This window comes from Kogia breviceps, chromosome 1 (genome assembly GCF_026419965.1).
Source record: "Kogia breviceps isolate mKogBre1 chromosome 1, mKogBre1 haplotype 1, whole genome shotgun sequence".
Classification (NCBI taxonomy): Eukaryota; Metazoa; Chordata; class Mammalia; order Artiodactyla; family Physeteridae; genus Kogia; species Kogia breviceps.
In genome coordinates this window covers 72,261,115-72,272,438 of record NC_081310.1, presented here as the reverse complement: position 1 = coordinate 72,272,438, position 11,324 = coordinate 72,261,115, and the positions used below count along the sequence as shown (strand labels likewise).

General features: G+C 48.6%; 1 protein-coding gene across 3 annotated transcripts in view; it reads left to right on the top strand.

Moving 5' to 3' along the window:
- The first annotated feature begins 259 nt into the window (after positions 1 to 259).
- Positions 260 to 11,324, top strand: part of IGSF3 (immunoglobulin superfamily member 3) — a 102,659-nt gene continuing 91,594 nt past the window's right edge. For 2 of the 3 annotated variants that reach the window (XM_059059727.2, XM_067033925.1), the window contains exons 1-2: positions 260 to 479; positions 1,115 to 1,777. In XM_059059727.2, coding sequence (XP_058915710.1) covers positions 1,735 to 1,777 — 43 coding nt within the window. In that variant the 5' untranslated portion in view covers positions 260 to 479; positions 1,115 to 1,734. Of the gene's footprint in view, positions 480 to 854; positions 1,778 to 11,324 lie in introns of those variants that run through there. The other variant, XM_067033937.1, reaches the window with a different exon arrangement.

The following is an 11,324-nucleotide window of genomic DNA, read 5'->3' as shown; positions in this document are numbered from 1 at the left end:
GCCCTCTTCCAGGCTCAGGGGTCCTTTGCTGGGCTTTGGAAAGGGTCTGCGCATCCAGCCGGCGGCCGGATAGTCTGCGTGTGAGCCCCCTGATTAACTTTCGGCGCTGCCCGGCCCCCACGCCAACTGCGCCCAGGTCCTCGGGCGGCCCTTGCTACCCGCAGGTGCGGGGTGGGGGGCTCCACCAGCCGCACCCGGAGCCCGCGCCCGGCCCCCAGCGCGGCCGCCCGGCCCCCGGGGTAGGGGGCAAGGGGCGGGGCCGGGGGCGGGGCCTCTAGCCGAGGCCACCGCCCTCGCCCCGCGCTCGTCTGGCCCGGGTACAACGGGCCGAGTGGAGGGGGCGGGGACTGGGGAGGGTCGGAGCGCGGCTGCTGGTGCCGCTGCCAGAGCAGAGGAAGGAGGTGGCGCGTCCCTAGAGGCGTGCGCCGGGACAGACGGACCGACGGACCGACGCGCGAAGGGAGAGGGCCGGCGGCGAGGTCGGTATCCGGCGAGCGCGCGGGCGGCGTGGGGAGGGGCGGCAGCGAGGGGAGCCGGAGCCCGGGGGGAGGGGGTGGGAGGGGCGGTGGTGGGCCCGGCGGCGGCTCCGCTCGAGGGGTCGGCCTGAGACCCCTCCCCTGGCAGCGAGAGCGGAGCCCGGGGCTCCCTTCTCTCTCCTTCTCTTTTCTTTCCAATCAGCGAAAAATAAACACCCGGGAAGGTAAAACAATAGCGGGGCCACCTGGGACGCGGCGCGCGCCGAGCTCCCACGTTTGGGGCGAGGGCCGGGGGTGGAACGGGGAGTGGCGGCCCCACCTCGGAGCCTCTTTCCGATTTGCCCCCGCGGAGGGTGGGGCTACCCGCGGCGCCGGGGCTCGGTGTGAGGCGGAAGGAATTCCCAGGAGTGAAGCATTTGGTGAAAGTATTGCAGGAACAATCGGGCTTCGTACAATTGCTCGGCTCTGTGCGGGGAAACTGAAGTAGAGGCTAAGGTGGCGACTTGGCCAAGGTCAGACTGCAAAGGTTGACCGTCCTGGTCCAGGACCAGGTGCCCGGACCAGCTTGGCGCTCAGCGCCTCTCGCTTTTGCGGTGGCCGCGCTTGCCTTTGATAAATCTCTGTTGTGTTTGTTTTAGAAAGCTGCTGGCATTGTGGGACCGCTTCAGGGCTGCCGAACGAACGCCAACTTGCTTCCTGCGTTGCGGGCAGGTCTGGGGCAGGTGGCAGCCCCGTGATCCACCATCATGCATGGAGACGGACTTTTTGATGAAACCCAGAGCAGTCGATGCCGACCAGGGCGATTTGGCTGTCAAAGGTTTTGACAAAACCTGCCCTGTTCCCTTTGGGGAATCCGAATGAGGGAGATTAGACACCTTCACTGAGAAGCCAAGGACATTTCTGTATAATCAGTGGATGAAAGGATTTTCTCAGACTCTTTTTTTCCTTTTCCTTGAGGATTAATCCACCGCAATCTACAATTACAGTGGCAACTACAAGGCACAGGATGTGGCAGGAGCCTCCAGCGCCGTCCGAATTGTTCTGGACCCTTCCTTTAGCCTAGGGGAGTTTAACACTTGCCACCCGCCGCCCCTCCCCCACTCCCTCCTGCTGAGCTCTTTAACCTGTTCTCATTCCCTGAGTTAAGTTCTGTTTCCAAAACTGTCTTCTGGAGCTATAAGTGGATTGCCAGAAATGAGAGATTAAGTGCTGGGAGAAGAGGAAGCGCCCTGTGTTGTGTCTCCTCTCAGCTGCCGACATGAAGTGCTTTTTCCCAGTGCTGAGCTGTCTGGCTGTGCTGGGTAAGTGGCTGCTGCTTATCAGCACGATCAATGTGAAAGTTTAACCTGCTCTTGGTTCCTGTAATTCCTTGTGGTTCTTTCCCATCAACACTCGGCTTTGGGGGACCCCGGGAGGCAGCGGTGTGTGTCACAGCTTGGAATAGAGCCCCATTTCTGACCCAGGAGGAAAGGTGGCACATCGTTTGTTGTCTTTAAGAAGGAACATTTGCTGTCCTTCGTGTCTGTCCCGGGCCTCGCCGTGGGGTCCCCCATCTATGTCGACGCTTTAGGGACTCCATGTGGATCGTGGATTGGTTTCTTGTATTTTATAAACATGGTGCTTCAGCGTCTTCATATCTGTGTCAGTCCACGTCAATTCCTAATCCGAAGTGGCAACGTTATTCCCACTCTCAGGAAAGTTGGTTTGGTGATAACGATGGCGTTTTTTTTTGTTTTTTTTGAGGGGGAAGTAAGCATGGGTGGAATAGGGGTTGAAGGGATGCTTTGCCCTACCTAAGTGATCAGTAGACTAAAAATGTTTGAGGGTCTAGTGATATGTCCCCTCACCAAAGAAGCTCAGATCGTAGTTCTAGTGGGAAGAGAGACTGGAGGAGTGGTGCCTGGTAGGGGCTGTGCTAGGATTGGGTTTTGTGACCCCACAGAAGGTTAGGACGGTTAGATCGGGATGGAGAAACTGTGGCCTGAGAGGTGAACCCTTGACACCTCTCTTAAGATTCCCTCCCATTGAAGAGTCCCCCCTTTGCCTGACATTCTTCGATTCAACAGTGCTTTCCATGCCATTGAATGCTGTCTTACTCTTAAGTGTGGTATCTCAGGACACATCTTGGGTCTAGGATTAGCTCCCTGGCCAGGATCTGATGCATTCTCTCCCTCCATTGCCTTAGACCTCGCACGTGAGCACACCCCGCTGCCCTCTCTGGGTTCAGCTCAGTCCCCTGCATTCAGAAGAGGTCGTCACTGCTGCTGCTTGTGGTGTATGCATCTCCACATCTAGGTGTCTTGCATTTATGGGACTTACTTGTGACCTACTGGCAGTGGAGATTGCTTTCATGTGTTGTCTACACCCTTGCAAGAGTTCACAGAAGAGTGGAAAGAGAGTGGACTTTGGCAGTGGAGAACCTGAGTTCAGATCTCAGCCTGATCATGATTGACGTCTGAATCACAGTAAAATGGGGTGTACCGCCAAGGGCTCTCTTGACAGTTAAAGGCTATAAGGTGTTCTAAAGGTCTTGACTGCTTTGAAAAATGTCGGGAGCACGTAAGTATGTTCCATCAGTGGTTCTCAAACTTGGGGGCATGTTAGAATCACTGGGGGAGCTTTAAAAAATCCCGGTGTCCAGGCAGCAACCCCAGACCAATTAAACGAGATTCTCTGGGAAGGTGACCCAGGCATGAGTCTTTTAGCTCTCCTAGACAATTCCAGTGTGGAGCTGAGAAACGGTGTGTGAGTTGATCACTGCCAGCTCTGCCCTCCCCTCCTCAAAACTCACAGGAACATCCAGTCTGGCGGCAGGCAGTCTTCTGCTCAGGTGTGGGTCAGGATACAGTATCTCTGTGTCTCCTGTATGCTTAGGCAGAGTCAGGAAGACAGGTAGCTCTCCATTCGCAATCCTAAGTATTGTATTGGTATTTGTCATTCACTTAGTGTGTGGGTTTAAATCAGTAATTAGTGATTCATGTGGATACGAGAGGACAAACAGGGGAGCCCTCCGGGAGGCTTGGGCATGGGGTTGATGGTGTGGCTAAGGCAGGAAAGAGGGCTGAGTGGAAGGGTGGGGCCCAGGGCAGGAGGAGGAATCACCAATGGGCAAACAAGGCAGTGTGACATTTGTGCCTTTTGTTTCTCCTGGCTGCTCCAGAAATGTAAGACTGCTGGCTGGTTCCCTTCTGTTCACCCTCTGGGCCACTCTGGAGTGGAGCCCTGGCACTGGGCACTAGTATCTTTCCTCCACTCCCAGCCTGAAGTATAAACAGGTGCCATGGAGGAAAATGAGTGTCAAGGTGGTGTCAAAGGGGAACGGTGGCTGAAGACCACACCTGGGTGAGAGTGGGGAAGTTTAGAACTCTGGACATGCCTGGTTTTTTGACCCCCACTGGTGAAATCTCACCTTTTCTTATCACTCGATGACTGGTAGCATGGCAGGGAGGGGGCCTCGCTACTACTTTGTTAACCTTGGAGACTAGAAGGTCTTTGTGGAGGGAGCAAAACCCAGGTTGGGGTCTTATTTCTTACTTGCAGTCTGGTGTGATCTGATTCATGTGTCAGCATTCTGGCTGTGTAATGAAAATTAATGTGTAATATGAATTGAAAACAGCAAAGACTCTCTAGGTTTTGTGTCCAGGTGCGTGACACACTTGGAATAAAATTTTGTATGTAAAAAGTAGGACCAGTTTAAGTGCTCTGCAAAGTGAGACTGATACAGGTGCTGCCAGCCTCCAGAAGTGGCAATTTGAGAAAACCCTGTGACAGTATCTGAGGGGCATACAGGGTAAATCTGAGATGCTTGTGACTCCCTCGACATCCTCAGACTCGTGCTTTCCGCTCCCTTCCATTACTGATGTCTAGGATTTGGATCAGGTTCCCTCTTTTCTGCCTGCTTGGGTACCGATTCCTGCTCTCTTGACCACCGTGTCTTGTTTCGTCCTGTTGCAGCTCTGGGTGCCCCACCCAACTAGGGAACCATCGGCTGCCATGGCCACCCTTATTCCAGTTCTAAAGCCGTCTTAAGCGTGGGCTTGGTTGAGCCAAGAGGATAGTAGAGTCTCCACTGCTGACAATGGATGGAGCCAGAGGGGCAGAAGATGAGAGAGAACAGGGGCTGGTGTGGACGTGGCTTGAGTGTGAAAGAGGGAATGAGGAGAGAAGAGGGTGGTTGTGTCTGTGCCTAGGCCCGGGTCAGGGAGCAGCCTGTGTGAGTGACAGGGACGTGGAAAGGTGACAGCACTGTGGGTGAGACAATAGCATTTGTGTCTGCAAGAGCAGGAAGGGAATAATCAGGAAAGTTGAATATAAGCTTTAGGCACATAAAGCAGATTTCGATTTTGCGTAACCATGAAGAGTTAGGCCTTCCAGACCAGTGCTGATGTTGCAAACAAGATGAAATAGCTTTGAAAGTGTTAGCAATGAAAAATGTAAGTGATTGGGACATCCCTGGATCAACACAGAGAACTTGTAGATGTCGGATTGTCATTTGTGTTCTTCTCCAGTGGGAGAGAAATTCGTTCTTAGAGTTTGAAAAGCCTCTTGTTTGAATAGGTTGGGAATGAGGAAGCGGTGACAGACTACCTTCCCAGTTAGTTAGGGAAGGCTTCTTAGGGGAGAGGCCAGAGGGTGCTTCCAAAAGAGATGCAAAGGGACTTCGATGTTCTGGGGGGAGTGAGCTCAGAGGCAGGACTAGGTGATCAAAGGCAGAGGAGCAGGAGGAGGAAGTGGAGAGCAGCGAGGTGGCCTGGGGTAGTCGGGGGAAGGGTTCTGAAGGAAGAGGATGAGGGTCGTGATTTATGCATGAACAGACACCACTGTCCCAACAGTTGTCCCAGAGGCAGTGCCCTTCCCTCTTCTGGGGACCATTTGACAAGGGTACCAGAGAAGGGAATTCTTGTCAGGACTAGGCTAGCTAAGATGCCTTTCAACTGTGTGAATCATTGAGCCACCCCTGGGCACCCAGGGCTGTGTTAAGATGTCCCAGTCCCCTCCGTTTGTCATTGCAGCAAGAGAAACAGTAGTACTACCACCTCTCCTAACTCTAGCCCTTACTGTGAAGCAAGTCCTATCTCATTAAATCCTCAAACAATCTTGCCAGCTAGATACCTTACATTATCATTCTCTCGTAGATGGGGATATTGAGGTCTAGGGAGGTTAAGGAACTTGCCTGAGGTAGATGACTGTACCAGTTTGAAATGGTGCTCTACAGGGGTGGGGACCCAGGTCCTTTCTATCTTGTTCCAAGTGCATGCCTCTATTCCCAAGGTCATCTCATGGTCCAAGATGGCTGTGCTAGCGCCAACCATTAGGAGGGAGGAAAAGGGTTGGTGAAGGGCATGCCCTCGTGCACACATCATTTCTGCTTATGTCCCCATTGGTTAGAACTTGATCACATGACCATACTTTGCTGCAACGGAGGCTGGGAAATGTCATCCTTAATTCTAAGTATTCAGCCCAAACTGGGGTTCTATTATTGTAGGGGAAGGAGAGGACAGATTTTTGGGGGGACAGCTCTTGGTCTCTGGCACAGTTACAAAGCTAGGAAGTGGCAGAACAGGGTTTTGAAATCAGGACCATTTGTTTCAAATCCTGTGTTCTTGCATCTAACAAGGTGCCCCTCTGAGTATGAGGCCCCGCCCCAGGCCTCCAGGAAGCCTTGTTGGGAAGGCATGAGCTAGATGAACCAACACTTGTTACATGGGAAGCAACGCAAATCAGCATATAATTGAATGCTCAATATTGTGGTTTTAACAGTGGTACTGTAGTGTTTATAGAATGCTTATGTGCCAGTCACTGCCAAACACTTTATATAGCATGATCTTCTGTATAAAGTGCTTAGGGACCATCTCTGTCCAGCTCATTACTGTAGCCCCAGAACCCAGCCTTATGCCTGGCACAAAGTAGTTATTCAGTTAAATTTTTGATGAATGAATGGTTTCACAAGGTAGGTGTTGTTACTATATTGACTCCCTTGATCAAGATGAGGAAATTCAAGGCTCAGGGAGTTCAAATCATTGTGCTCAAAGGGAAAGAGCTAGAAATTGGCCGAGCCTGGATTTGAATCCAGGTTGTCTGGCTATAGAGCTTGTGCTTTTACTCCACTGACCAGGGGTTCTTAACCTTTTTAGTGCCATGGATCCTTTTGGCAGTCTGGTGAAGCCTATGGACCCCTTCTTAGGATAACATTCTCAAATGCATAAATGAAAACATAGGATAACAGAGAAAATCAATTATATTGAAATGCTGCCATCAAAATATTTTTAAAAATTTATGATACAGCAATGTGCTTCTTTAATAACACATTAAATAACAAGATCGACCAGCAGATCTAACAATTATGTCATTTTGCTGTAGTGAAGGGTGAAAACGATATGTTGAGGTATCTGCATCCACTGTGATGTGATATGAAAGTATGTGTGATTTGTACTGTGACAGTCACACGTCCTGGAGACATTACCATGATGCTTGCCTACATTCATAATTAAGGAACAGTTAACTTAGAGGTTCGTGAAAATAAAGATGTAATTTTTTTTTCCCGTTCAAGTTCTCATACCTCCTGAAATATGTCCCTGGACTCCCGGGAAGTTCAAGGTAAAGTTCAATGTAGTCACTGGTTGTTGTTTCCCGTAGGTCACTGGGAAAGACCTATGCGTGAGGACTTGGGCTGGGCTTTTAGAAATGGGCAGTCTTTGGATGGGGAGGGCATTCTCTTCCCATGAGAGTCCTGCAGATGCAGAGGAGTCAGCAGTCATAGTGGTGGCAGAGTGGCCCTTTAGGGATTGGAGAAATGACTGTCAGTAGTTTTAGGGACCAGTTCTTGTGGGATGATGCAGGACACAGAGAATTAGTTCAGATTGTAATGAGTTTGGGATTTGGGCTTAGACTGGGTCCATGGAGCCCAGGCAGACCACTTCCACTGAGCCCTAGCCTGGGAACTGGATGAAGTGGCTCCACTTACTGGCCTCCCATGGTCCCTGGCCTTGTGCATCCTGAATTATGGCTCCTTGATTATTATTTGTAGCTTCCTTTGGGAGTTCCTCATTCGCCGTGATTGGACACCTGTTTCTTTGCTGCTTTGATGTGAGCACAGCTATTCCTTGTAAAGGGTTGGATTTTAATTTAAGGAAATTTAGGACACCTGTGTGTGAATGACCCTGATTTTCAAAGAAATGAATGATTGCATCAGAACCAAGCTTATATTTGTAGAAAATCACATGTTGCCAAATTCCCTCATCGAGACCCCTTTATTAAGTGACTAATTGTGGGCCACGGTAGCAGGCACTTAACAAAGACCATGGCAATGGGCCTCCCTTAACTGGAATCCCATCCCAGCTAAGTGGGATTTTTTTTTTTTTACTTTTGAGCTCCACTTTCAGGAAGGTGAAAATCACAAGATGTAGTAGCAGGGATTGATTCTAGAAATTGGCTTCCAGGCCACCATCAGCCCAGTCTCTACATATTCCGCATCTGTAATTATAGTAGCAGGAGATAATGATGAGCCTGGGGGCACTGCAAGATTCTGAATCAAAGATTAAATTATATTAACTCTACTCAGGCTGGGAAGTGGTCAGATGTATCTTAAAAAGCTTTATAATAGGCTTTATGATCATGAGAGTTGAAACAAAGTTTCTGCCTAACCCTCTATTAACCGTCTGTGAAATTCACCCGAATACCCTATTTCCCTTCATCCAGATGATCCAGGCTTTGCTGGAACACAACCATGTTCCTCCCCTCTAGGAGATGATAATCTAAAGCCTGGGGTAAGAAAAGGGGTAAATCACTTTGCAAGTGGACAAGGAGACAGTGATATACCATGTGCTCTCCAATGACAGTTGTCTTGTTGGGGAAGGAGAGGCGAGGCAAGTTTGGTCTTGCTTTCAGCTTAGCGGGAGTGAAGGGAATGCTCTGTCCAGGAGAGAGATGCGACTGGAGTAGCTCTCGAGTGGTCAGTCTGGAAGGGCTTTCTGGATGGGCGGGAATTTTAGGCATTTTTTTTTTTAAGTAATAGGAGAGTGAGGTCCTGGCAGAATTGTGGGGTAGGGGACACCGGGGCACAAGGGGCTGTTTTGAGAAGACTTCTAAAGGGGTGGAGAAGCCCGAGTGTCCGTGGGCCAGGGCCCTAGAGGTGCTGGTGGGAAGAACTGGAACAGTCGGTTGGTGTGAGGTCTAGGTATTTGGATCAGAGACAGATGGCAGATACCAGAGAGCTGTAGGTGGGTGTCCTAGAGGACCAGCGGGAGAAGTGGCAGGGAGGGCAGGGGGCATTACTGGAGGTGGGGGGTCCAGAGTGGAAGTGAAGGGGACCTGTTTCTGTACCGAAGGAAGAGCTTTTGTGTGTCCATCGAAACATCATCAGAACAAAGACATTCTAACAAAACTGTGAACTCAAAGAGACTGGTGTCCAGTCTTCTCGTGGGACCTCTTCCCATAAACTTACAGGTCCCCAGACCTTCCCTTTATTAAAACAGAGGGAAGAAATCTGATTCCAGCTATGTGTTCTTTCCCATTATGATTCTTTTTTAAAATAAATTTATTTATTTTATTTATTTATTTTTGGCTGCGTCGGGTCTTTGTTGTGGCACGTGGGCTTTTCGTTGTGGTGGCTTCTCTTGTTGCGGAGCATGGGCTCTAGGAGTGCAGACTTCAGTAGCTGTGGCTCGCGGGCTCTAGAGTGCAGGCTCAGTAGTCGTGGCACACAGGCTTAGTTGCTCTGCGGCATGTGAGATCCTCCTGGACCAGGGCTCGAACCCGTGTCCCCTGCGTTGGCAGGCGGAATCTTAACCACTGCTCCACCAGGGAAGTTCCCCATTATGATTCTTTGATGTAGTGGAGTATGTTCAGAATTGCCTTAAGTTGGTGTTATTTTCATGTATTTGTTTCTGCTTTTGCTTGTAACACCCATTTTCCACTACTCTGGGGTACGGTCTGCTCCTCCTTTTCCATGGCAACCTCTGCAAACACCTTCTCTGCTCTCAGCTGGGCACTGGCTCCTGCTTGTGTTATGTTGGAGCCCTGTCATGAGATGGGCTGCCTGCCTCCTTCTCAGGGACCCCCTTTATTAACTCCCCTTCCCCCAAGAGCCCCATAAATTTGAAATCTTCTGTCTCCGAACCAGGCAGCATTTATTAACTAGTATGAATCTGTTTTTTCTACGTGATAATCAGTGTGACCCCTCACATTTGATACAGTAGTCCAGTTTTAAAGCAAAACTAGTTTGGTGCTCTGGGTTGCCAGGGACCAAAGGAGACATAGCCTGGACCCATTAGGTACCTTAGCCCTGTGTCTGCAGCTTAGGGTTAAGTGGTATCATGGTGAGGTGTTTTTGAAACCTGTAAGGTGGCCAGCTTCCTCACCCCAAGTGTTACTTTGAGAGCCCTTAATTAAGGAGCTTGCGTAACTTACCTAGGGGCTTTTGCCCATTAACTGGTTGCATGGGCAACCTTGATTTGACTTTGCTAGGAAGGGCTTTTAGGAGGAGGAGGAGGAGGAGCAACGGAAAGCTGTGTGTGAGTAACCATGGCTGCTTCAGGGCAAACCACACCTTCCCTGTCCTGGCCATTTACCACCTCCCCACCCCACTTACCCACCCTTTCTAAAGACTTCCAGAGAATGAAATTTCACAACCTCTTACATGTAACACCCCCATCAGGAAGGAAATCTTGATTTTCACTGAAGATTTGTCATAATTTAAAACAACAAATAAAGTGCTTCAGGGTAACATGTTACATAAAAGAAAGGTGATGAGCTGTTAGTTGCAGTTTCACAAGATAGCTTATATTTGCTTGCTTTATTTCTTTGACATCTAATTTTTGGACAGAGTGACATGTGAATATAGTTCTGTTGTAAAAATCCAAACAGTATCGACAGAAAGTAAAAAGTGAAAGTTCCCCTCTCTGCCCTGTGCCCCTTGTTGAGTCTGAAATATATTCTTTACAGTTTGATACACTATATTCTCTCAGGCTTTTTTCTATAATTTCTATTCATATACTCACACAAATATAGATTTTTTTGACATAAATGGACTCATACAAAACATATGTTCAACAACTTGATTTTAAAGGGGTGATTCATTCCACTATTTTTTCAGTCTTAATTTTATGGCCATATCAGAACTGATTTGGTTATTTTATAGCTAGAAGAAGCTGCAATTGGTGAAATCGTTGGGGAGTAGTGAGCCTTATTCAATAGCTATATAGCAGAATAATTTTGTCTTGCTGTATCAAGAGCAAGAGTCATAATAAAAACACTACCCTTAAGTTTTAATGTACTTAAGAGAAATAATTGACTTGTTTATTCTGAATATTTTCTCTAGAAACACATAAATTTAACAAATTAAGCACACACATATTTTATTGACTGTCTTAGTTATAATCTTGAATTTAAATAAAGCCCATTCAAAACTTGTTAAGAGGACAGTTGTAGATACTGGATTTTGTATCCAATTCAATCAACTGTTCTTATTTGTTCATAGACTAGGAAAAAAATTAGAAGTTTTCCTGCGTTTTCAACTCCCAAATGATTCTTCCATTTAGAGTGAACTGGACTGCAGTAACCTTTAAGGTTGCTGGCTACCAGCCCTTCAAGGCCTTAACCCAAAGGAAGAGAACTTGTTTTCTTTAACCCTGCAGGAGCAACTATTGCTGTAAAAAGATGATCATTTCATAGTGTTGGGTTACTTCTCAGGTTCACTGGTGTGACTTTCTTTAAAACCCTGGGGGCAGAAGCAGGTTTCTTGGATGGTTCACCTTTAGACCTGACTTTTAAAAGAGTCGCTATTTTGGAAGGATGCTTGTCGGATTCACCTGTCACAGCCAAGCTTCTTAAACATCAGGGTTTGACCTG